Source organism: Podarcis filfolensis (genome assembly GCF_964270895.1).
Source record: "Podarcis filfolensis genome assembly, chromosome: 17".
NCBI lineage: Eukaryota > Metazoa > Chordata > Lepidosauria > Squamata > Lacertidae > Podarcis > Podarcis filfolensis.
In genome coordinates this window covers 7,787,399-7,811,736 of record NC_139621.1, presented here as the reverse complement: position 1 = coordinate 7,811,736, position 24,338 = coordinate 7,787,399, and the positions used below count along the sequence as shown (strand labels likewise).

General features: G+C 45.2%; 1 protein-coding gene across 1 annotated transcript; it reads left to right on the top strand.

Moving 5' to 3' along the window:
* The first annotated feature begins 3,534 nt into the window (after window positions 1-3,534).
* GTF2F1 (general transcription factor IIF subunit 1) lies at window positions 3,535-24,314 on the top strand. Its single transcript, XM_083593549.1, has 14 exons — window positions 3,535-3,648; window positions 5,370-5,432; window positions 6,783-6,829; window positions 7,219-7,291; window positions 8,108-8,301; window positions 9,377-9,547; window positions 11,087-11,268; window positions 13,004-13,148; window positions 13,353-13,414; window positions 14,556-14,675; window positions 16,560-16,633; window positions 19,260-19,395; window positions 20,919-21,051; window positions 23,377-24,314. The coding sequence occupies exons 2-14, from the start codon at window positions 5,421-5,423 to the stop codon at window positions 23,579-23,581; spliced, it is 1,554 nt and encodes a 517-aa protein (XP_083449675.1). The 5' UTR covers window positions 3,535-3,648; window positions 5,370-5,420; the 3' UTR covers window positions 23,582-24,314.
* The last annotated feature ends 24 nt before the right edge of the window (window positions 24,315-24,338 follow it).

Sequence of the window (24,338 nt, the reverse complement as noted above, 5' to 3'; positions counted from 1 at the left end):
GAGAACAGATGGGCAGAAGGGTTGGAGACAAACTGAGAAACTGGCATTTCATTCATATCTGGACTTAGTGTTCAGTTTGATACCGAATAAAATAAACCATCTGATATAACTGAAGCTGGCTAGCAGAAAAGGAAATACCTGTCTCCTTTCCTTGATTGTAACTCCCACGGGGGGGGGGGGGAGTAGGCTACTGAAGGCTGCATCCTGCCAATTGCTATTATTGCATTGCAGAACAAGACGAGTGCCATTGGGTGAGTATGAAAGTAGTCTCAGCTTTGTTTTTTTTTTTAAAAAGATTTTTATTAAAGTTTTCCAAAAAAAGAAAAATAGAAATTCACAGAATAAAAAACCATAAATTACAGAAAAAAGAAACACAAAAAAAAGAAAAAAAGGAAAAAAATACAGAAAGAAAAGCACAACTAATTAAGAAAAATTACATTTAAACAAAGAAAAAATAAAACCATTCCATTTTTCCAATAGCCTCAATTTCATATGCTTATGTTCTTGACCTCCTCGCACCTTCCCCTTTTTGTATTCCCATTCAAATATTTAATTCAGCAAATTCTTACCCTTTGTCAAATGTTTAAACTTTGTACCATAACATATACTATATCCCTATTTTTCAACCAATTATCAATACCTTTTTTGCATAGTCTTAATAACTTTTATCACTAATTACCACTTATTACCCATCCAAGCACACTTTTAACACTCATTGATTTTATAATATTTCTGAAGATAGTCTTTGAATTTCTTCCAGTCTTCTTCCACCAACTCTTCTCCCAGGTCTCGGATTCTGTCAGTCATTTCCGCCAATTCCATATAGTCTATCAGCTTCATCTGCCATTCTTCCAGGGTGGGTAGCTCTTGTGTCTTCCAATACTTTGCGATGAGAATTCTTGCTGCTGTTGTTGCGTACATGAAGAAATTTCTATCTTTCTTTGGCACCAATTGGCCCACCATGCCCAAGAGAAAGGCCTGAAAGTAGTCTCAGCTTTGGCCTCCCTCAGCTGTTTCTTGTCTACACCTTTTGGACCCTCTTACATCAGGCTGCTTAAAAGTTATTCAGTCCTCAGTACTCTCTTCCTACATAAGTTCTACTAAAACCAGTTTGCTAGGCTCAGAATCTGCAAAGCACTGTGCCAGTCCGGACTCCTCAAGCCCTGACAATCACAGCTTGTGGAGCCTGGTGCACAGTGTCCCACAAGACTAGGGAATCAAGTGACTGTTGTTGTTTAGTCGTTTAGTCGTGTCCGACTCTTTGTGACCCCATGGACCAGAGCACGCCAGGCACTCCTGTCTTCCACTGCCTCCCGCAGTTTGGTCAAACTCATGCTGGTAGCTTCGAGAACACTGTCCAACCATCTCATCCTCTGTCGTCCCCTTCTCCTTGCGCCCTCCATCTTTCCCAACACCAGGGTCTTTTCCAGGGAGTCTTCTCTTCTCATGAGGTGGCCAAAGTATTGGAGCCTCAGCTTCACGATCTGTCCTTCCAGTGAGCACTCAGGGCAGATTTCCTTCAGAATGGATAGGTTTGATCTTCTTGCAGTCCATGGGATTCTCAAGAGTCTCCTCCAGCACCATAATTCAAAAACATCAATTCTTCGACGATCAGCCTTCTTTATGGTCCAGCTTTCACTTCCATACATCACTACTGGGAAAACCATAGCATTAACTATACGGACCTTTGTTGGCAAGGTGATGTCTCTACTTTTTTTTACTCTCTAGGTTTGTCATTGCTTTTCTCCCAAGAAGCAGGCGTCTTTTAATTTCGGACAGATGAATATAGGATAATACTGTACGTATTTGCTTTTGCAATCACACACAAAAGAAACAAGAAGAACAAGCTGCTTCACACCATAGACCTAACTGCTGGCAAACCTGAAACCACATCAAAATGCAGTTGCCCACCATCAAGAAGACACTCGCATTTTAACATTTAGGTAATGTTAAGTGTGTTGTTAAGGGATGCGGGTGGCGCTGTGGTCTAAACCACTGAGCCTCTTGGGCTTGCCGATCCATGCGCTGCTCTGGTTTCGGTGTTCAGTTACGCCAGAAGCGGCTTAGTCATGCTGGCCACATGATGTAGAAAAACTATCGGCGGACAAACACAGGCTTCCTTGGCCTGTAAAGCGAGATGAGCACCACAACCCCAGAGTCGTCTGAGACTGGACTTAACTGTCAGGGGTCATCTAATAATAATAATAATAATAATAATAATAATAATAAATTTATTTATACCCCGCCCTACCCAGCCAAGGCTGCTAACAAGCAATAATAAAAACAAGTTGAATGAATACAACTTAAAAACAAGATTAAATTACTACATTGAAACATTAAAATAAGGGCTCTTGTGTCCCCCATAAGGGAATAAGGGCAATTTTTCGTTTATTACACGACCCTACTTGGTTATTATGAGGCTTGAACAGGGTAATCCCCATATATGCTGCCCTGGCCTTGGAGAACAGGGATTTTTAAATCTGAAATTTAAAAACTAAACAGCAGTTGCGAACACCAGACTGTCTATCAAGAAGCTGCAAAGCTCTTTCCTCTGACAGACCAATAAACGCGACATTAACCCTCGTTCGTCTGCAACCTTGATAGACTCAGCCCGCATTCGGCGCGTCACGGGATTGCCCTTTAAGGCGAGAGGAGGTGCTCATTTACGCCACGCCCCTTCCGATGGGCGCGGTTTCCACAGCAACCGCCTCGGACTCCCCACTTCCGCTAAAAGGGAACTGGCGCTTCTGCGCATGCTCAGTTCAACCGGCGGGTGTGGTCGCGGTCAAAGAGGTGCCTCACAAAGCTCCGCGCAACCGCGACTTAAGGTTCCGGTTAGGATGCAACGCAAAAAGCAGGGGAAGTATTATATATTCAAAAGCATCAATTCTTCGGCGATCAGCCTTCTTTATGGTCCAGCTCTCACTTCCATACATCACTACTGGGAAGACCATGGCTTTAACTACACAGACCTTTGTTGGCAAGGTGATGTCTCTGCTTTTTAAGGTGCTGTCTAGGTTTGTCATTGCTTTTCTTCCAAGAAGCAGGCGTCTTTGAATTTTGTGCCTGTTGTCACCATCTGCAGTGATCATGGAGCCCAAGAAAGTAAAATCTCTCACTGCCTCCGTTTCTTCCCCTTCTATTTGCCATGAGGTGATGGGCCCAGTGGCCATGATCTACCTGAACTCAGAACTAGCAGTTGCTTACATACTGTGTTTATGGAAGACAATCTTACTCGGCTACGAGTGATTGCCAAAGAAGAAGACCAAGCAAAACTTGACGCACAAAAACAAAATAAAAACGAGCTTTATTATAATCTTAAATGAGATTTTAATTATATTAATGATTTATAATTGTCTTTGTCTTGTACTTCTAGTGTTGAAACTTATTCCAAAACGCTGCAATAAAATGGGAAACTCCCGCGGGCGCCAAAAATAAATATACAAAACCCACCCTTTGCTGCTCTATTTTGAGCTTTCCCCTTAGTTCCTACGCCCCTCATATGGCGGGCGCCAATGAGTTTGGCGCAAGGGTACCGGAAGTGTCGAGAGACCATGGAGCCACGGAGACGCCTCACTTGGTCCTCGCGCATGCGTGTGTGGCGACGGCGGGGAACGCGCAGGAGACCGGTGTGCTGCTGCCGGGCAGGTGAGGCTGCGTGTCGGGCGAGGAAGGAGCTGGGAGGGAGGCGGGTGCGGGGGGCGCGCGTAAATACGGTACTCCAGCAAGTGCTGCCATGGGACGGGAGCGCCCCGGTCTGCCCCACCCCCATTCCCTGGAAGGGACCCAGGAGTCCGGGTGCCCCACCCCCACCCACCGGTTCAGTCCTTGCAGGGGAATCTCAGGTTCGGACAGGTTCGCTTTCCAGCCCAAAACCCCAACGCCTTTTAAGGTTGCCACTTTTTTTTGTTTCGTTAACATTTTATTAATCTCCCCCAAATAACAGAAAAAGGAAAAAGAAAGCAACAACAATACAAAATCATTACAAAACAAGGGAAAAAAGAACATCATAAACAATTTTTTAAACTATAATTTTTGCTTGACTTCAATCCCCCTCTTGGTTCGATTGTTTTATGCTTGTTCACGCCTGTCCATAGAACCTTATATTCTTAACAAACCAATTTTAGAACCTTCTTCATCTTATTACAAGTGAGTTTTTTAAAAGTTATGCTAATGTAGAAGTCTATACACAGCTTAAAAGATATGCATTAAACATTTGCCCTTTTTAAGAAAAAACAAAAATAAAAAACAACTCAAAGTCCTCTTTGTTTCTTGGTTTCAAATTGACTATTTTGTCCCGCATAGTTGAATAATTTAGTTTGCCAATCTTCTTCATCTTTTTTGGCGGAGGCTTCTTCCTTTTGTAGGGACTGGCTTAGGGTTTCTACTTTTGACCTGACCGGCAAAGGACAGGACAGGATATGGGGCGGGGTGCAATTCCACCCCCGCCCCCGTGCTGAAATGACTTCAGAGCAACCCATTACCCACTGTCCAACCATCTCGTCCTCTGTCGTCCCCTTCTCCTTGTGCCCTCCATCTTTCCCAACATCAGGGTCTTTTCCAGGGAGTCTTCTCTTCTCATGAGGTGGCCAAAGTATTGGAGCCTCAGCTTCACGATCTGTCCTTCCAGTGAGCACTCAGGGCTGATTTCCTTCAGAATGGAGAGGTTTGATCTTCTTGCAGTCCATGGTTGAGAGGATCAGCAGTCCTCTTGAGTCTCCTCCAGCACAAAAAGGCACATTGGGCACATTTTGCAAACGGAACGTCCACATACTGGAACACCCCAGAGACAGGCCACTAGGTGCAAAGCCCTCGTGACTGCCGCCACCACTTTCCCCTCCACGCACTCTGTTACACGACAAGTTTAAGCTGCAACCCCTTGTGGACCATGGCCTTGTATCCTCCATTTCCCTGGCCTACAGGAAAATTAACTGTCAGCTTTAACGAGAGACACACGTGCGCAGGCAGGTTTGCACGACCCTCCCACCAGCCAGCCTCGCCTTCCCTCTTTTCCTTCCTCTTCTCCAAGGCACTTCCAAACTCACTCCCTTCTTTCTCAGCCTTGCCCCTACGTTCCAGACTTTCTGCCTCTTTCTGTTGCTTTTTTATTTTTAAGCAGCTTCCTGGCAGAAAGGAAAAGGCCCTCTGTGCATGATCAGAAATATTCTGCCCTGTTATGGTGGGTGGGGACAACCCTCCTTGGAGAGAAAGGCACCCTGCACACATCTTAAGGGACACTGTGAGGTGCCAAGGATTCTTGAAAGCAGAAAGCGGCAGCCCTCTCTCTCTCCAGCCCTTCATCTGACTTCTCCCCCAATTCTTCCATTCCTCCATGTGGAACTAACTCTTCCATTCTCTTTCTTCCTCAGACAGGTGCTTTTGGAGAGGCTCGGCTGGATACCTGCGCAGCACGTCCAGGAATGACTTCTTTGGTGAGCTGTCATTCTGGGATGGAGGCCAAGAGTTGTCTGAATCTTTGGCCTTGTCTCATCCTGGTTCCATAGTGGATCAGTTCTGGCAATCCCCACTAATTTTTGGCATGGAAAGGCATGGTCGGCTATTTCCTGCCTTCCCCCAGACCTCTTTTGCTTCCACAGCTTCAGGACACCAGCCAGATTAGTGAGCAGTGTTAGAAACTGAGATATGAAAGCTAGGAGCTAAATGGCACCTTAAGACGAGGTTATGGGCGCAACAACGGAACGTCTAGGCACACTTTTTTATAACAAGAATTCAAAGCTGAAAATGAACGAAATGCAGCTAAGATATTATGTTCATTTTTCACATGGTCCAGTCCTTCCCCTGCCCATCCCCTTAATATTCTTAAGAGGGTCTCTTCTCCAGTCTTCAGAGAGTAACTGGAAGTGGGGAGGCAGAAAAAGGTCCTCTTTTCGTTCCACTGCAGTTTTAATCTGAAATCTTAGGCGCAGTACTGCGCCCAGAGCTCAGAAACTTCTCTTGCTAGTGAAATTCCCTGTTTCAAAATGCGCCTAAAACAATGGGAGTTTCGATCACTGTTAGTGAGTGTACCAGCTTTCTGAAACCGGACAGCCCATTATTACACACACACACACACACACACACACACACCACACCAGCTCTTATCTTCCCCAGGCAGACGGATGTATTGCTCCCTCCCTCTCTCTCCTGCCCGACTTGGCAAAGCTGTTCTCAAAATGGCCACCTGTTATTTTCCCCCAAGTCCCAATTGGGTTCCATGTTCCATCTCCTAGTTCCTACAGCGTATTGTAGTAGAACATGATGAGCCCGTTCCTCAGCAAAAATGCATTCAACTCTTTTGTCCCTAAGAGTGACAGAGACATGATGATGGTCATCTGCTCAGGCTTGGACCTTGAGGGCAAACATGCGTCTCCACCCTTCCCATCTCATTGCATGCCTCCAGCCTGGAGCTGTGACCGGAAAACATATGCTGTTACTAGGCAACTCTAGCTTCCTAGCTTATTATATGGTCTAAAATGCATGGCTAGGCCATAGATGACCATGCAGTTTGGGGAATTAGCACCAGCTGGGCTAGCCATTGAGATGACACTGGATTACAAATTAACTCCTCTCTTTTTTTTTTTGCAGCCGTTTGTCTTTGGTGTGGTTTGCATGCAGCAGAGCAGTTCTTAATGTTCTGTAGGAGCATATTGCTCGAAAAAAAATACCTGATATATTTCCTGTGACCTGTGCTAAACCTGTCACCTACGAATGCCCTTGAGTTTGACCAGCCTCCTCTCTGCATCCTTTTTCACTTGAGCAATCTCTGTTGCTTTGTTTTGCAGGGGACCAGCAGTCAGACGGCAACTGAATATGTGGTCCGTGTTCCCAAGTAAGTGTAATCCTTTTTCTTACTTTCTTTCTTCAGACGTTTTGGTGTTGTGGTTGAATCTCCTTCATTTGATAGTTTTTCTCCTCTAACCCAGGCAGGTGCAACATTTGACCATACTGGCCTTTTTTGCATTGTGGTCGGGTTGTTAGATTTTAATGTTTACCCATGGAAGCAAAGCTTTATTTGGGTATTCTGGGCATGCTGGGCATGAAATGTGGCCCTCGGTAGCACTGAACTGTAGGCATGCTTCGTGCTTCTCTGCAGTGTGCAGGGAAGGGCTTCCCCTGAGACCAGAAGAAAAAGAGTTATTTTGTTGGAGCATTCCCACTTGGTTCCAACCTGTGGTGCTGGGCAGTGATCTGACTTATTTCTGCTTCCTTTCTCCACAGAAACACCTCTAAAAAATACAACATTATGGCATTCAATGCTGCTGACAAGGTGAACTTTGCAACTTGGCACCAGGTAGGACTCTGCGCTTAGGCTGCTAAAGTTTTTTGAAAGCATTTTTATAAATACAGTGGTACCTCGGGTTACATATGCTTCAGGTTACAGACTCCACTAACCCAGAAATATTACCTCGGGTTAAGAACTTTGCTTCAGGATGAGAATAGAAATCGTTCTCCGGCGGCGCGGTGGCAGCAGGAGGCCCCATTAGCTAAAGTGGTGCTTCAGGTTAAGAACAGTTTCATGTTAAGAACGGACCTCCAGAACGAATAAAGTACTTAACCCAAGGTACCACTGTACAGTAAAAAGTTAAAACAGTAGAGAATACATATCCATATATCCAGATTCCTCTGAATCTCGAGACTTCCCATCATCCCCTCCTTGGGTCCTATTGTCAACATTTTCGACTGCATATTATTTTGTAATTATATTTTGAACCTGTCCATATTGTCCATAGTGTTTGTGACATTACAAGTGTTACAGTGGTACCTCGGGTTTAGAACTTAATTCGTTCCGTAGGTACGTTCTTAACCTAAAACTGTTCTTACCTGAGGTACCACTTTAGCTAATGGGGGCTCCGGCTGCTGCCTCGCCGTCGCGTGATTTCTGTTCTCATCCTGAAGCAAAGTTCTTAACCCGAGGTACTTTTTCTGGTACTATTACGTTCAACTTTCGAGGTACGACTGTACTTAATTGGAATCCGTACTTTGTGCTAGCAGACCTTTAGTAATGAATTGGAGCTGCTTAAGAGCAAATTCATCCCCCACCCCTCTTTATTAGAGACAACACAATACGTGTTGACCTTGGCCTTTTCTTTTCTGCTCCTACTTGTAGGCAAAGATGGAGCGAGACCTCAGCAATAAGAAGATCTACCAGGAAGAAGAGATGCCGGAGTCGGGAGCTGGCAGCGAGTTCAACCGCAAGCTGCGTGAGGAGGCGCGGCGCAAGAAATATGGCATCATCTTGAAGGAGTTCAAGCTTGAAGACCAGCCCTGGATCCTGAAAGTCAACGGCAAGACTGGGCGCAAGTGAGTGGGTGATGGTGCTTTTTTGCCCAGCGGGGTTTTGGTTCACATCTCAGCTTGGGAGTTTGTACTGAAGAAATAAACCTATGCTGCCAGTTCTCATAGTAGACCAGTATAAAGTAAGCAGCACATAAGCAGCACAGAAAACACTAAAAAACCATTCTACATTCTAAATCTTATATTAATAATCCAAAAATTGAGCTATGTACAAGATCTACTACAGAAGCCACAAACAGAAAACTCATTCAAATTGTGTCCAAAAGGGAAGATACAGTCTTTAAATGTTCCTTTAGCCAGGCTCCTGCAGATATTTAAAGACTGTATCTTGTAGATATTTAAAGACTGTATTCTGTAGTAGATCTTGTACATAGCTCTCTCAATTTTCAGATTATTAATACAAGATTTAGAACGTAGAATGGTTTTTTAGTGTTTTTGTGTGCCGCTTATGTGCTGTTTACTTTATACTGGTCTACTACCGATTTGGGAGTTTGGGCTAGCATTACTCTTCAGTTTGCTTGCACTTGGTAAAGTCTAGAATTGGAGCATGTGATGAACCTCTCCCGCTTCGTGAGCAGGGGAAGGAGCAACTTTGATATCTAGAAAGCTCTAGTTAAACATTTGCAACTGGGAAAACTGAAGTCTCAAAATTAGAAAGTTAGGCTAACCCGTATGTGCACCTTCTGGACAGTTAAATATTTTTTATCTTATGAATAGTCTAGTTCCAGACTTGCGGGGCTGGGGGTGGGGAAGGAAATGCATAACTTGAATTTAAAATAAATATATAGACCCTGTGATTTTCCAGTTTTAACAACTGTGACAAGTGGAGGATTTAATAATAACAATAACAATACATGTTTATTTAAGCAGAAGCTAAAATTCTTGAGGTTCTCAAAAACTCAACAGATTTAGTGTTTCAATCATATCCCTGGATTTGGGCAGTTGACACCAGAGTCTTAAGAGGCGTGTCTTCCCCTGATCTTGCCTTGCACCTTTCTGGAACTGAATCCCTAACATTAAAACCTTTGGCATACTAAGAGTGCTGCTGCTTTATACTTCGTGCTGTTTTCTTTTTGCTCAGGTTCAAAGGTGTGAAGAAGGGTGGGGTAACCGAAAACACCTCCTACTACATCTTCACCCAGTGTCCGGACGGTGCCTTTGAAGCTTTCCCAGTCAACAACTGGTATAACTTCACACCCATTGCCAAGCACCGCACGTTGACTGCGGAGGAAGCTGAGGAGGAGTGGGAGAGGTGAGCAGAGGGACTTCGGGGGGCCTAAATAAGGCACGGCTGTTAATTTCATGGGGTCTATTCCTAGTGAAAGCTAGTAGACTACAATGCGTGGGGTGGAATTCAACGTAAAGAGATTGTTCCATCAGTTCATGCATCTCTGCTTGTCTGGTGGAATGATCCCCCATCTCCTCTTCACTGTGGAGGGCTTCAACTGTGATGATGATGATGATGATGATGATAATTTATTATTTATACCCCGCCCATATGGCTGGGCTTCCCCAGCCACTCTGGGCGGCTTCCAACAAAATATTAAAATACCGTAATACATCAAAGCTTCCCTAACAGGGAAGCTTCCCTAAAAGCTTCCCTAAACAGGGCTGCATTCAGATGTAATAATAAGTGACCCTCCAGATCAGATTTGGGGAGCGCGTGGTGGCAGGAGTGTCCTCTTGAGCTAGCAGGAATCATTGTGCTGGTTTCTTTTTCTTTCTTTATTTTTGAAATATTTTTTATTTGATTTTACCAATACCAAATTGTGAAAATCCAAACATACATCCATATACAGATATTTTTCCGAACCTTCCCGAGCCTTCCTGCCACCCCCTCCCTGGGGTCCCATTTGAAACATTTAAAACTGCATCTTCTTCCAAATTCTAACTTTTATATCAATCCATATTGTGCATAGTAATTATTACACTATAAGTGAAATCAGAATCTTGCCTATGTTTCCATCTGCTTACAGTGGTCTCTTAGATCACTTATAAATTTTTCCCAGTCTTTTGTAAAGTTTTTTTCCTCTTGGTTCCTGAGGTTTCCAGTCAGTTTTGCCATTTTGGCATAGTCCATCAGCTTGGTTCGCCATTCCTCTCTAGTAGGAACCTTGTCTCCTCTTAGCCTAGTGGAGAGATCTTTAGGAAGCTTCCAGGGTGTGGCGATGTCTCTCACCTTGGGTCCAGTGCTTCTGTTACCTTTATAAGCTAAAAGGCAAAGGACCCCTGGACGGTTAAGTCCAGTCAAAGGCGACTATGGGGTTGTGGCGCTCATCTCGCTTGAGCCGGTGTTTGTCCGCAGACAGCTTTCCGGGTAATGTGGCCAGCAGTTGCTTCTGGTGCACGGAGGACCGTGACAAGTGCCAGAGTGCACGGAAATGCCGTTTACCTTCCTGCTGCAGCTGTACCTGTTTATCTACTTGCACTGGTGTGCTTTCAAACTGCTAGGTTGGCAGGAGCTAGGACAGGGCAATGGAAGCTCACCCCATTGCAGGGATTCGAACCACCAACCTTCTGATCAGCAAGCCCAAGAGGCTCAGTGGTTTAGACTACAGCGCCACCCGCATCTTATAATTTGCATAGCATATTTCATGTGCATAAGAAATAAGAAATTCTGGTCCTCTGCCCAGGACCTGCAGCATCCCTGCCTGGCGCTTTAAGGCTCCAGCCTGGTTTCTTGCGAGTCCCTGTGCCGTGTGGCCCTTGCCTCCCAACCACAGTGTCCTGGGGAACTGGGGCTTTAAGGAGCAGCCCAGTTGAGTCCGGCCCCCTTTTTTGCCTTTTGCAGGCGGAACAAGGTTCTGAACCACTTTAGCATCATGCAGCAGCGGCGGCTGAAAGACCAAGGCGATGAAGAAGAAGAGGAGAAGGAGAAGAAAGGCAAAAAGAAAGGGAGCGATCTAAAAATCCATGACCTGGAAGATGATCTGGAAATGAGCTCAGATGACAGCGAGTTCAGCGATGCGGATGGTGCGAAGGGGAGGGGGTGGCAGCTCTGACCTGGATTTTTTTTATATAATAATTTTATTAGTTTTCAATTACAATAATCCAATAATAGCCTCACTAGAACAATGCCAAATTATAATACAATTACTCATACCAATCATTCAAATACCAAATTATATAATTTAGGTGGCCCCCTGCATGCTAGAATTGATGGTTTGATGATTTAATTTATTTCTGCGTTCCAAAATCTTACTAATTTCAATTATACTCTGGTCAAAATAACAATCCCTTATACAACAACTGCAATATTAACAACTTCCATTCGTATTGACATATTGCATGATTTATAAAACTACAGATGAGGCACTCAAACTATATCCTTGTTCTTGTTCTTCCTGTGTGTGGCAATTTTTCTGTCCGTGATGTTTCTTCCTGTCCTTGTAAAATATTTGTCTATCTTTTCCCAGTTGTTGCTGTTCTGCATCATGCCTTGGGCGGAGGAACTAATATCCCATTGTTGTTTCAGAAATTCTCCATTGCTCCATCCCGTGCTTCATTGTTTTACAACTTTAACAACAGCTTTAAAAAACCCCAGTAAATTACCTGTTTTCTGGCCTGGATTTTTGAAGGACCTCTCTGAGAGACAGTGGCTAGCTTTATAATGGGTTCCCTTTCACCCCCACTGAGCTTTCATTCTTTCTCGTGTGGAGGAAGGCTTGGGCACACTTCTGCAAGGCTTCAGGAAAGACCAAAAGAACAGCTATGTCCTATAAGTGAAGCAGTGAGGGATAGGAGAGACAAGACATAGATGCATAGTCAGTGCGATAGGTAGCAGTAACATATCTGGGCCATGCAACAAGAACTGGGGCCCTTCCAAAAGAGGTTGGGCTTCAGCAAGCCTTGAAGCACTCTTCTGCAGCTTTTGTCTCCGGTATTGCTGGATCTTTTCCTTGTTTGTGTTCACGGCCCACACAGAAGGCAGATCTCCTTTGACGTTGGCTCTGTGCATATAATCTTGTTCATAAAAATCAATTTGCGGCGGAAGATTCTGTGCATTTGCTGTTTGTCGCAGATGGGGAACCTGTGGCCCTCGAGATGTTGCTGGACTCCAACTCCCACCAGCCCCAGCCAGCCTGATCAATGGTCAAGGATGATGGGAGTTGTAGGCCTGCAACACCTGGAGGCTCCCAGATTCCTCACCCCCTGCTCTGTGCTGTATAAAGTGTGTAGGCATAGCGGAGGGCGACAGGAGGTTGGATGCAGGTGAGCTGTGCAGAACCACGCTGGCAAACATGCTCCAAGACAAGCTGCTGGCTAGCTCTGCAGAGGCTCCTTTTATTAGCACAGTATGCAAAACCAGTCAGATACATTTTGGACTGTGACCTTTACACATCTTCCAATCCCGAGATCATGGGGTGGTACAAAGTTATTTTGGCACCTGTTTCCACCGCGTCATTTTCCCCTTGAGCAATGTATGACGAAGGAGACAAAGGTCACAGAAAGGGCACAGTAGAGCGCTAAGAGAGCAAAGGTTAGATAGAGGGCATGATATTCAGACAGCTGTGGCTTTGTCTGCGGATGGAAGTGTGCTCCACACCCAGCGATCATTCCTTCAAAAGTGCACCCCTTTTCTTTTCTTTTCTTTTCTTTTCTTTTCTTTTCTCTCCTCTTCCTCTTGGGTTGTACCTCTGGGCTACCACTTCCAGTGAGATTTCTGCCTTTGGAGAAAAGTGTTTAACGTCATCCCGTTATTCTTTAGATGAGAAACCCACCAAGCCCAAGAAGAAAGCCCCTCTGACGAAGAAGAAAAAGAAGAAGAAGGGCTCTGACGATGAAGCCTTTGAAGACAGCGATGATGGGGACTTTGAAGGGCAAGAGGTTGACTACATGTCTGACGGATCCAGGTGGGCACCACAGTGGACGGGAAGTGGGGGTTTTTCCCAGCAAGGGGGGGCAAGCATTGCCTGGCCACCCCTGGGGTGGTCAGTCTGCTGCTGCTTCTCTTTCCTATACCCCTGTTGGGACAGGTGGCTTTCCCTGCCGACACTTCATGTTGCCTCTATGTGTTGTGTCCATTCGCACTGAGGGTTCTCCCTGTCCTCTTACAGCAGTTCTGTGGAAGAAGCCGTGGGGAAGCCCAAGGCGACTAAAGAGGAAGACATCCCCAAAGGTGTGTGGCTGAGCAGGTCGTGCAAATGAACAAATCCTAAAGTTCAAGATGGCAGCAAGACCTGGAGCAGCCCATTGGAAGCTTGGTGGTTCTTATCCGTTGGCCCTGATCGTTGTTTTGCTCATCTCCTCTGTAAGATGTGTGGGAATGTTAAGGAAAGTAAGAAAGGATATATTGGATAAGTATTATCCTTCCTTCACTCACTCACTCTAGTATGTAGCAGAACAGATTCCTCTCAATATAGCTGGAAGCTAGTTTGCAGATTCATTAGAATCTCTTAGTTACGATTATTTCCTGGTGTCCCCTTTGACCCCTCTTAAAAGAATAAAGACGAGAGTCTCTCTGAGTAAAGTTACAAAAGTTTACTCACATTTCAGTTCACGATATGATCCCTGAAAGGCAGGCTTTACTTACACAAAGAAAGAGTGAGTTTATCACATAGGGAGACTGAACTCATGTGCTGCTGGCTGAGAGCCGGCAGACAGCAACATTACATTAATAGAGCGAAATGACTGCAGGAGAGCAGCATGGTAGCAAAAGATCAGCAAGAGAGCAATAAGAGACAAGACAAACTGAGAAAATGGCTGCATGGCTCTTTTGTGGAGTCAGCCAGAGCGATGCCCATCTCCCGGGTCACATGCAGGGAGAGGAAGCTCCAGACCAGTGGAACAGGAAGTTACACTGACTGGAAGTCCCCCTGCATGTGCCCACTCTAGGGAAATAAGGAATGTTGCATTTGACTGTGCCAATGGATTACATCCCACAAGATGCATGTTGGTGTGCATACTGACGTTGACCCGCAAGGAGATTCTGTTCTGCCTTGTCCTCATCTGAGTTAGATCTACCCAGTTTTCTGCCAGCTTGCATGGCATGGCTTCTCCCAGTAATCCTCAGAGATGTACTTTGACGTGGGTGCTGAGCATCCTCTGCTCAAAGACCTCTAGGGCCACTCTGCGCCCCTCTCAGAGCTGCACTTCCCTGCAGAGAGGGAAGCAGCAACTGATCTGGCATAGGCGGGTTAGGTTTTCCTTTTAGCCGGCACTGGCAAGGGGAATGGGGGAAACTGTCAAGCGGATTTGCCCAGAAACAAGTCAACCCCAACTCTGTTGCCTCCTAACCCCATTGCCTTTCTGCTTTGCAGGTATAGACGAAGCAAGCGAGAGCAGTGAAGAGAGCGAGGAGGAGAAGCCGGTGGAGGAGAAGGAAGAGGAAGAAGAAGAGAAGAAGGCCCCGACTCCCCAGGATAAAAAGAAAAAGAAAGGTGACGCTCAGTTGGTAGAGCATGAGACTCTTAATCTCAGGGTCGCGGGTTTGAGCCCCACACTGGGCAAAAGATTCATGCTTTGCAGGGGGTTGGGCTAGATCACCCTCATGGTCTCTTCCAACTCTACCGTTCTGTGATTCTAAAAACCTCGAGTATTGAAGCGGCATATCATAGAAGGCTGGGAAGGGGGAAGCATTTATGGTCTTGATTTATGGGCTACTACTACAACGAGGCTGCATTTTAAGCTGTATTTTAAGCCGTATTTTAATTAACTGTTGTTTGTTTGTTTGTTTGTTTGTTTGTTTTCCTATTACGCTTATTGTAATTCATATTTGGTGTTAGCCACCCTGAGCCCTGGCCAGGGAGGGCGGGGTATAAATAAAAATTTATTATTGAGCCAGTGTGGTGTAGTGGTTAAGAGCGATAGACTCATAATCTGGGGAACCGGGTTTGTGTCTCCGCTCCTCCACCTGCAGCTGCTGGGTGACCTTGGGCTAGTCACACTTCTCTGAAGTCTCTCAGCCCCACTCACCTCACAGAGTGTTTGTTGTGGGGGAGGAAGGGAAAGGATAATGTTAGCCGCTTTGAGACTCCTTCGGGTAGTGATAAAGCGGGATATCAAATCCAAACTCCTCTTCTTCTTCTTCTTCTTATGAGTCAGACTTAAGAGAGGCAGAACTAAGTTTATGCTGCAATTTCACAGGGTATGGCAGTGGGCATAGCATTCAATTTCCCAAGGATCTTTGCTTTCACTTGTTGAAAAAACCAAGGCTTATAAGCCTTTATGGCCTCAAAGACATGCTATAAAGAATGTGGGTGTTAGCTGTTGGAATCGGCCTAGAGTAGCCTTTATAGCAGCTAACGTCTCCCTATAGCTAGGTTGCAGAATATATTGCAGATAATAGTAATGTGCAGCTTGAAGCAATGGGGTGCATAAAAACTGAATCCTTTTGGAATAAAAATTGTCCAGACCCATAAGTAGTATTCAAAGCTTTAATTACCAGCACTTCAAAACAGGTACAAAAACAATTAATGATATGCATATGCTTTATCCAGAAAGTTGTATATAGCATATGCACATTCAAGCATAGATTCTTCTTAAATATATAACACAAATACGATCAGAACAAAAATCAAAGCTCTGTTTCTCCCATAGCTTGCATTAGGCTGCATCTGGCCTAAGACTATGCAGCTCCTGTTGTCTCTGTGGCATCCAGAGACTTGCAGTTGAATACCCTCACGTGATCTAAGGTTAAACACTCACATGAGTGCTAGCAGAGAACAACAGTTAATTATCAACTCAGAAACTTAGAGAGCTTCAGTATGGCCCAATGGAATTTTCCACCGTTAAACCCTTCACAACATACATACAGACATTCTGTTTTACTGTGCATTTAAACAATTATACTTCAGAACTTTGCTTCCTTGGGGCAGAATTTTGACAGTTGTAGCATGCGCCCAACCTTGACCTGCTGACAAAAGTCTCCAGTAACAAACCTGGAAGCCCAGAATGTTTTGAGCATCAAAACATTATTTCTGGCCTTGGGAGATAGTTTAGTTCCCAACTTAGGGCCCTCCAGATGAAGATGTTGCGCTCCAACTCCCAGAAGCCCCAGCCAGCACTGCCTATAGGTAGAGATGGTGAGAGCTGGGAGTCCGCAACAACTCGAGGCCACCATATTAGCCACCCTGGCCTAGTGCTTTACTTTTGACCTGAGTGGTCTTGCAGTTCCTTGAGAACAAGCCTTGGTGAACAAGCAGCAGCCTGACCTAGAATCTCCGTGCCAGTGTCAAATGGGTTCTGCCTGTGACTTGTTTGTTTTGAAGTCTGCCACAAAGACAGCAAAGCCCAGATTGACTTGGTTTGGCTCTGTTTTACAGACACCAGTGATGAGTCTGAGACGTCTGAGGACAGCGACATTGACAGCGAAGCATCTTCAGCACTCTTCATGACGGTAAGCCCAGATGCAGTTGGGTTGGGGGTGGCATTCCAGGGGTTTGGACCTTGTTTGGAGAACAGCTGTCATTTCCAGCCTAAGCCTGGTCCCCATATGTGGTAGAACGGACTGTGTGACACTGACAGTGGCAGTGAAGAAATCAATTTTTTTGAATGTCCGCTTTTTTTAAAAAAAAAAAAAAATATTCAAAATTTCATCAATACATAAACAAAAGCAAGAGAAACAAAAAGAAAAATACAGCAAAAAGTAAAACAAAAAGAAAAACCAAAAAGGGAAAAAGAAAAATACAAATCTCAGATTACAACTTTTCATTTGCTTATTTCTTTCTCACACCTCCCTTTTTGTATTCTAGTTTAATTCATTATTCCAGCAAATTCTTCCCCTGTTTCTCAATTTTAATTTAAATAATTAATCTTCACAATCTTATTTATTAATTCAACATAACCTTTCCCTCTTTTAATTTAATCTGTTATTCGATTTACCTTAATCTCTTTAACCTTATCTTATCTTAAAAATCTTAAAATTTCAAAGTTTACGTCATATTCATTCATATCTCCTTAAATCATTTCTGCTAAAGCCAATTTAGTTCCTTTCCGGCATATTCCCTGGTATTTCATTAATGTTACACTGATTCCAAAATTAACAAAAGAATTTCCCTTGATATCTCTAATTTTTATCCAACGTCCCTTCTTCCTGGTTTCGGGTCATGTCAGTCCTTTCAGTCCATTACATCCAGTCCATCAATCTGGTGTTCTTATGTCCGAGGCCCTTAAGTCTCTTCTAGGCCCCTTCTGCACAATTTCTTGTCCTTGTTTGTGCTTACGCACTTCTTTGTCTGTTGTTGATTTCTTGGGGAGTGGGTCTCCGGAGGGTTCCATCCGGTAATAGTTTCCATTTTCCTTTGTCAGACTGGCCCCTTCCCCCCAGTCCCACTCCCTGTCATCTTTGTAATCCAAAAAGTATTTATCCAAAAGATAGTTGTTCACCTGTTTCATAGTCCCACTAGAGTTAAGAGCTTCCTTTACTTCGAACACATCCCAGCACTCTCCAAGTTCAATCTTCCAACGCAGTAACTTTTGTTCCTGCAGGACTTTGGATCTCTCAATTTGTGTTGTTTGAGGAGTAATTACTGCCTCTTCCTTCTTCATCTGCCCTTGGACTTGTCTTGTCAAGCCGGTTTCTTGAATTGGTCGTTGTATAACTTCTTTATCCTTATTCCCTGTTAAATCATATTCACTGGCCACAGCACTCATCAAGTCCAATTTTTCATGCATCAAATTCATTTTCTCATGCAGCTGCTCCAGCAGGGCATTTGTCATGCCAAGGGCAGACACCAAACCTTCCTCCCAACTCATTTCTGTTCAAGGTCGAACGGCAAGTCCCACGATCGAAATCTTGCAGCTGTAGAGTCCAGATAAACAGCAACAGCAAACTGACAGGCTCCCTCTAGGGGACACAATTTCTATTTGTATCCACTTTTTTAAAAAGTATCCAACAAAGAAAATTACTTTCGATTTCAAGTCCTTTCAATTTTCAAATACTTTGTATCTTTAAAATACAGAAATGCAGAAGGTAGCGTTGAAGTTAATTTGTTTCTCTTCTTTTTTTTAACTATCTGTCAAAGTACTGCACTTTCAATCAATGGACGTCATAAGCAATTTCTGTCCCGACACCCCGTCCCCAGGTTTGGGACGATGGAAACTTAGATTCCTTTACTCTCCTCCTGCAGGATTAGACAGTCAAATTCCCCCCCCCCCTTTTCTCCTGCTTCCAAGGGGGTTTTATTGGTTGTAGATGCAGGAAATTTCCAACTTTAAAGCAGTTTTCCAGGCTATTAGGTTACAAGGTCTTTGCTTCAATCTATATACAAAAAGCGGAAGGCGGACTTCCTGTTTAAACCTTCCCACTTGTGCCTAATTCAAAAGTTTTGCAAATTTCTTGATCCAATTCTCCGTTTTTACTCACGGGTACTTGATTTAGAGTCCGAATGTCATCAGGAAAAAGTCAGCGCTCTCCGGCGATGGCTGTGCGGCTTCCCTCCATGGAAATAGCGATCGGTTCGCAGCACCGCGCTGCTCACCCCACTTCACTCCGGAGCCCCAAAAAGGGGTTTCCTCATGAGTAGGGGAGGCGCTCTTGGTGCTCTGCCGAACCCCACGTTCCCAGGCTTCTCCACCTGGGGTTTCTAGCGGGCCTTCGCCGCGGCGGGAAGACCCAATTTCCACGGAGCCCGTTCCTCCAATCGGAGGAACTCCGCCATTCGTCGTTGGCGCTAACCCGGAAGTCCCGAATTTCCGTTTGCACTAACTTCCTGCAGGCATCAGCTGCAAGTTTTCTCCCCAGTGTGGTAGATTTGCAGGGGTCGACTTGCATGGATTTCTTTTATCAATACAAGAAAGCATATTATTATTATTATTATTATTATTATTATTATTATTATTATTATTTTATTATATTCCTCCCAACTGCCAACTGAACTGGTCCAGTCTCCCTTCCACCTCACAATTCTGTCATTCCAACCTGCTTCATGGATGGGCCTGACAGCGTATTGAGGGCCACACGCACTGGTGGTGCTTGAGTGGAGAAGGGAGCCCTGGCTGAGCCTGTGTTTCTGCCCTCACAGAAAAAGAAGACTCCTCCCAAGAAGGAACGCAAGGGCTCGGCTAGCAGCTCACAAGGGAACAGCCGTCCAGGGACGCCCTTGGTAGATGCCGGCACCTCATCCACCTTGCGGGCCGCAGCCAACAAACTGGAGCTAGGTACAGCCGAGTGTGGGCCCACAGGAGCTTCTGAGCTCTGCCTCTTGCTTTGTATTGTATACAGTCGTACCTCGGGTTACATACGCTTCAGGTTACATACGCTTCAGGTTACAGACTCCGCTAACCCAGAAATAGTGCTTCAGGTTAAGAACTTTGCTTCAGGATGAGAACAGAAATCGTGCTCTGGCGGCGTGGCAGCAGCAGGAGACCCCATTAGCTAAAGTGGTGCTTCAGGTTAAGAACAGTTTCAGGTTAAGAACAGACCTCTGGAATGAATTAAGTACTTAACCTGAGGTACCACTGTACTGTATAAGCTGAAATGGGTGCCCTCTTCTTTGCTTCTTGAAAATTTCTGGGCCTTGTATGTATTTTGGAAAACAGGCAAACGGCTCCCATGATCAATGGGCAGGGCTCCTCCGCGAGGCTGAAAACCATACCTGTTCCGCTCTTCTTTGTGGCCTGTGGTCCCTCTCTCCTCCCATTCTTTGTATCCCATAAAAAAAAAATCCTTCTAGTAGCGCCATAGCGACCAACTAAGTTTGTTATTGGTATTAGCTTTCGTGTGCATGCACACTTCTTCAGATACATCAGACCCTTATATATAGTGGGAGGGTGGGGTATTACTCAGAAGGGTGGTGGGAATGGGTGATTGGCTGATAGGTGTGGTAAACCAGTTGACGACTGTTAACAACTGCAATTAGCCTTACAGGAAAAAGCAAGGGGTGAGATGGCCAAAAATAGCTTTATTGTGTATAATGAGATAAGAATCCAATGTCTCTATTCAGACCAGGTTTCTCCATGGTATTAAGTTTGGTAATAAGTTGCAATTCAGCAACTTCTCTTTCCAGTCTATTTCTGAAATTCTTTTGTAATATGACAGCTACTTTGAGATCTTGTATAGAATGTTCTGAGTAATACCCCTCCCCACCCTCTCACTATAGATAAGGGTCTGGTGACTTCTGTTTCAGTGTATCTGAAGAAGTGTGCATGCGCACGAAAGCTCATACCAATAACAAACTTAGTTGGTCTCTAAGGTGCTACTGGAAGGAATTTTTTTATTTTGTTTCGACTACGGCATACCAACACAGCTACCCACCTGTATTTTGTATCCCATAGTTAGAAAATAGCAATACAGTCGTACCTTGGTTCTCGAATGTAAACCATTGTGGGAGTCTGTTCGACTTCCGAAAACGTTCAAAAACTAAGGCATGGTTTCCAATTGGCTGCAGGAGCTTCCTGCACTCAAGCGGAAGCTATGTTGGACGTTTGGCTTCCAAAAATCATTCAAAAACCGGAACACTTACTTCCGGGTTTTCAGCGTTTGGGAGCCAAAACGTACGAGTTCCAAGGCATTCAAGAACCAAGGTACGGCTGTAAATGAATAGTAGCAAAACCAACAAATGCACAAATTACTGAGGCGTCCATTCCCTCTTTAGCCTCATTCATTCGGGCTCCTAGGGTGGAAGGGAAGGTGTGTTGCAATGGTTGTCCTGAGGCCAGCTGGTTTTCTTTCCCTGGAACAGGAAAGCGGCAGGCAGGGTCCAGTGAGCTACCTGCAGCAAAGAGGCTGAAGTTGGACGCTGGGCCCCAGGCCTCCACCACCTCTGGGAAATCTACCCCACAGCCACAGTCGGGCAAGTCAACACCCAGCAGTGGGTAAGCATACAAGTTCACCTTCCCGCTGGAGCGGTATCTATTTATCTACTTGCGCTGGCGTGCTTTCGAACTGTTAGGTTGGCAGGAGCTGGGACAGAGCAACAGGAGCTCACCCCGTCGCGGGGATTCAAACTGCCGACCTTCTGATCGACAAGCCCCAGAGGCTCAGTGGTTCAGACCACAGTGTCACCCACGTCCCTATAAGCGGCTTTCCGCGCACTCTGGTTTCCGTCACAGTGTTCTGTTGCGCCAGTAGTGATTTAGTCATGCTGGCCATATGACCCAGAAAGCTGTCTATGGACAAATTCCCTCGGCCTGAACACAAGATGAGCGCCACAACCCATAGTTGCCTTTGACTGGACTTAACCGTCCAGGGGTCCTTTACCTTTACCTTTTTTATTTACGCATACAAGTGTTGGCTTTTGTTTGGGCAGAGGTGGGGAGGGTCCTTGCTGTGCATTGGGCCCTTCTGCAACTATGATGACACACTTCGCATCACTGTTGACAATAATAATAGTAGTAAATTTTATTTTTTCCCCGCCCTCTCTGGCCAGGGCCGGGCTCAGGGCAGCTAACACCAATAAAATCACAGCAAAAACATAATTGGGGGGGGGATTTAAAATACAGGTTAAAATGCAATTTAAAATGCAGCCGATAGATCAAGACCATAAGGGGAGGGCAACATAAGGGTCAGACTGAGTCCAAACCAAAGGCCAGGCAGAACAGCTCTGTCTTGCAGGCCCTGCAGAAAGATGTCAAGTCCCACAGGGCCCTAGTATCCTGTGACAGAGCGTTCCACCAAGTCGGGGCCAGTACTGAAAAGGCCCTGGCCCTAGTCGAAACCAATCTAACCACCTTGTGACCTGGGACCTCCAAAACGTTGTCATTTGTGGACCTTAAAGTCCTCCGTGGGGCATGAACTTTCCAGAAGCAGTTTGAAGAATTAAGCGATTGTATTAACTCCCTAATCCGTAGCGGACGACGATGTACATGGCTAAGAATGCAGGATGTGAGGATCAGTTCATGGCCCACCCTCCAGTCTGCCTTTGGTGAGCCGCTGTTTCCGAGAGCCACCACCATGCTCACAACACGGGGGCAGTATTTCTGAGGGGTACGAGCCCTCAGATCCCATTTCTAAGCAGACTGATGGAAGGCGTGGGGTTCTGTGAATGGTGGAGACCCCCACACCCTGACCCTTGGAATTACGCCAGTGCTGTGCTAAGGGAGACACAGCTAAGTCAGGTCAGACCCACCGTGGCCTTAGTAAAGCACCAGCTTAGCTGCTTCGTTTATAGTTGAATTGTCTTATTATGAACTCCTCCTAGTGCTTTTCCAGCAGCACCACTAGGTGGGGAGGTGAGCTGCTATGACAGTCCAGGTCTTGCCAACTGAAGGAAGGGGCTGAGAGAGGCCACAGCAGTCAATGCCCTACCTGCCCACCCCCACCCCCATGCCATACCTTCATTTAGGTGTGATGCTAGTGATCAGGGCAGCTCAGGCATGTCACCCACTTACCCCAAACTCTGTTGTCCCAGGCACATTATTGCCCACTTCTCTGCAGCAAAAGCCAGTTCTCCAAAAGCTCAGAGATAACAACAACACCGGTGGCAAGCCAAATGGTTAGGGCAGATAATCTAGTTATCTCAGATATTCGGACCTAACGAATAAGCTAATAAGATTAAAAGAGGGACCGATGTGAGAATTTATGAGAAATGCCTGAAAACACCCTGTAAAGCAACATTTTAAATATTCACTGTCGCCGTTCAGGATCTGGACACTGCAAAGCTTAGGGCCTGAAGATTTTAGTGAGGTTTAGAAGTACATCTGTGTTTTCAAGCACTGTGGCTGTCCTGGCCAGCTGCACGCGTCACAGAAGGGCAGTGGGGAAATTCTGGCACTTAGATTTTGCTGCAAGAGCCGTGGGGAAAAGTCCTTCCTCTTCTGCGGTGTTCATCCCTGCCTCGTGCCATTGCAGTAAACTGTCCTTTATTTTTATTTTTATTTTTAGTTTTAGTTTTTTGAATTTGCAAACATTCTAATATTACATCGGTAAACATTGTCATATTACAGGACTTACTATAATATAATTTCCAATATGTATACAAAAATTATATACAAATTTTATATACCTAGAAAGAAAATGAGACAAAAAAAGAAAGAACAAAGAGAAAAAGCAAAAACAATTTTCCACCCAAAATCATATACATACCAACACACTAGACTTCCTGTCTATCCCGTTGTATATTCCTTTTGTACAAATGAATGTACTCTTATTATTGTATATTTCTTTACATTCTGCATTAACCTGCCCTTGCTTCCTTGCAGCGATGTGCAGCTGACGGAGGACGCCGTGCGCCGCTACTTGACCCGAAAGCCCATGACCACCAAGGATCTTCTGAAGAAATTCCAGACCAAGAAGACGGGGCTGAGCAGCGAGCAGACGGTCAATGTGCTGGCCCAGATCCTGAAGCGCCTCAATCCCGAGCGCAAGAACATCAATGACAAGATGCACTTCTTCCTCAAGGAGTGAGGAGGGCAGCGGCTGGGCCAGAAACAAACTGTCCTTTGGCATCCACCCTCCTGCTGGGCAGCTCTGAGCCCCTTTGGTTAGGAGCTGGGGGTGGCGACATCCTAGAACCATGTGGACTGGCCTTCATACCCTTTGGGGAAAGCGAAAGAGCCATTCTCCTACCTACGTGCTGGTGGCCCCTTTGGGATTCAGGAGGGGGCGGAAGACTGGGACAGTCTCGTGAGAGGCATTGAAGCCACAATCTCTCTGAAAGGAATACTTTTCTCTATCATGTGGAGGAGTTCACAAATGAAATGCTGCCATTTTTAGAATAAACAGGGGAATCTTTTTACACCCAATCCACAAACACCCACCCCACACCTTGTGTGTTCTCTCACATGCTGGAAGGCCTTGAGAGGTAAACCGTTCCCCTTTGCAAGCTGTTTTGCAACCAGTTCCACTCTTCTCCCCTCGCCTCCCTCACCCGAAATCACAGAGACTCTGAGTAAGCCATTACTGGTACACAAATATTTTTCCTTGTATTTTTTTTTTTTAACACAGTCTAAAATTGTGTGTGCTTTGGCAAACAGAGAAAGACACTGCTCAGCCTGCCCTGCTGTGACTGGATTCCTCTAGCTGGATGCATCCAGTTGTTTTCAGTCTGCCCTGAAAAGGTTTTTGGGATGGGTTTTTTTTGGTAAAAGCTTGGGATTCCAGATTTGACACGAAATAGGAATAAATTAAGCAAATTGAATTATTTGCATGTACACGCTTGCTG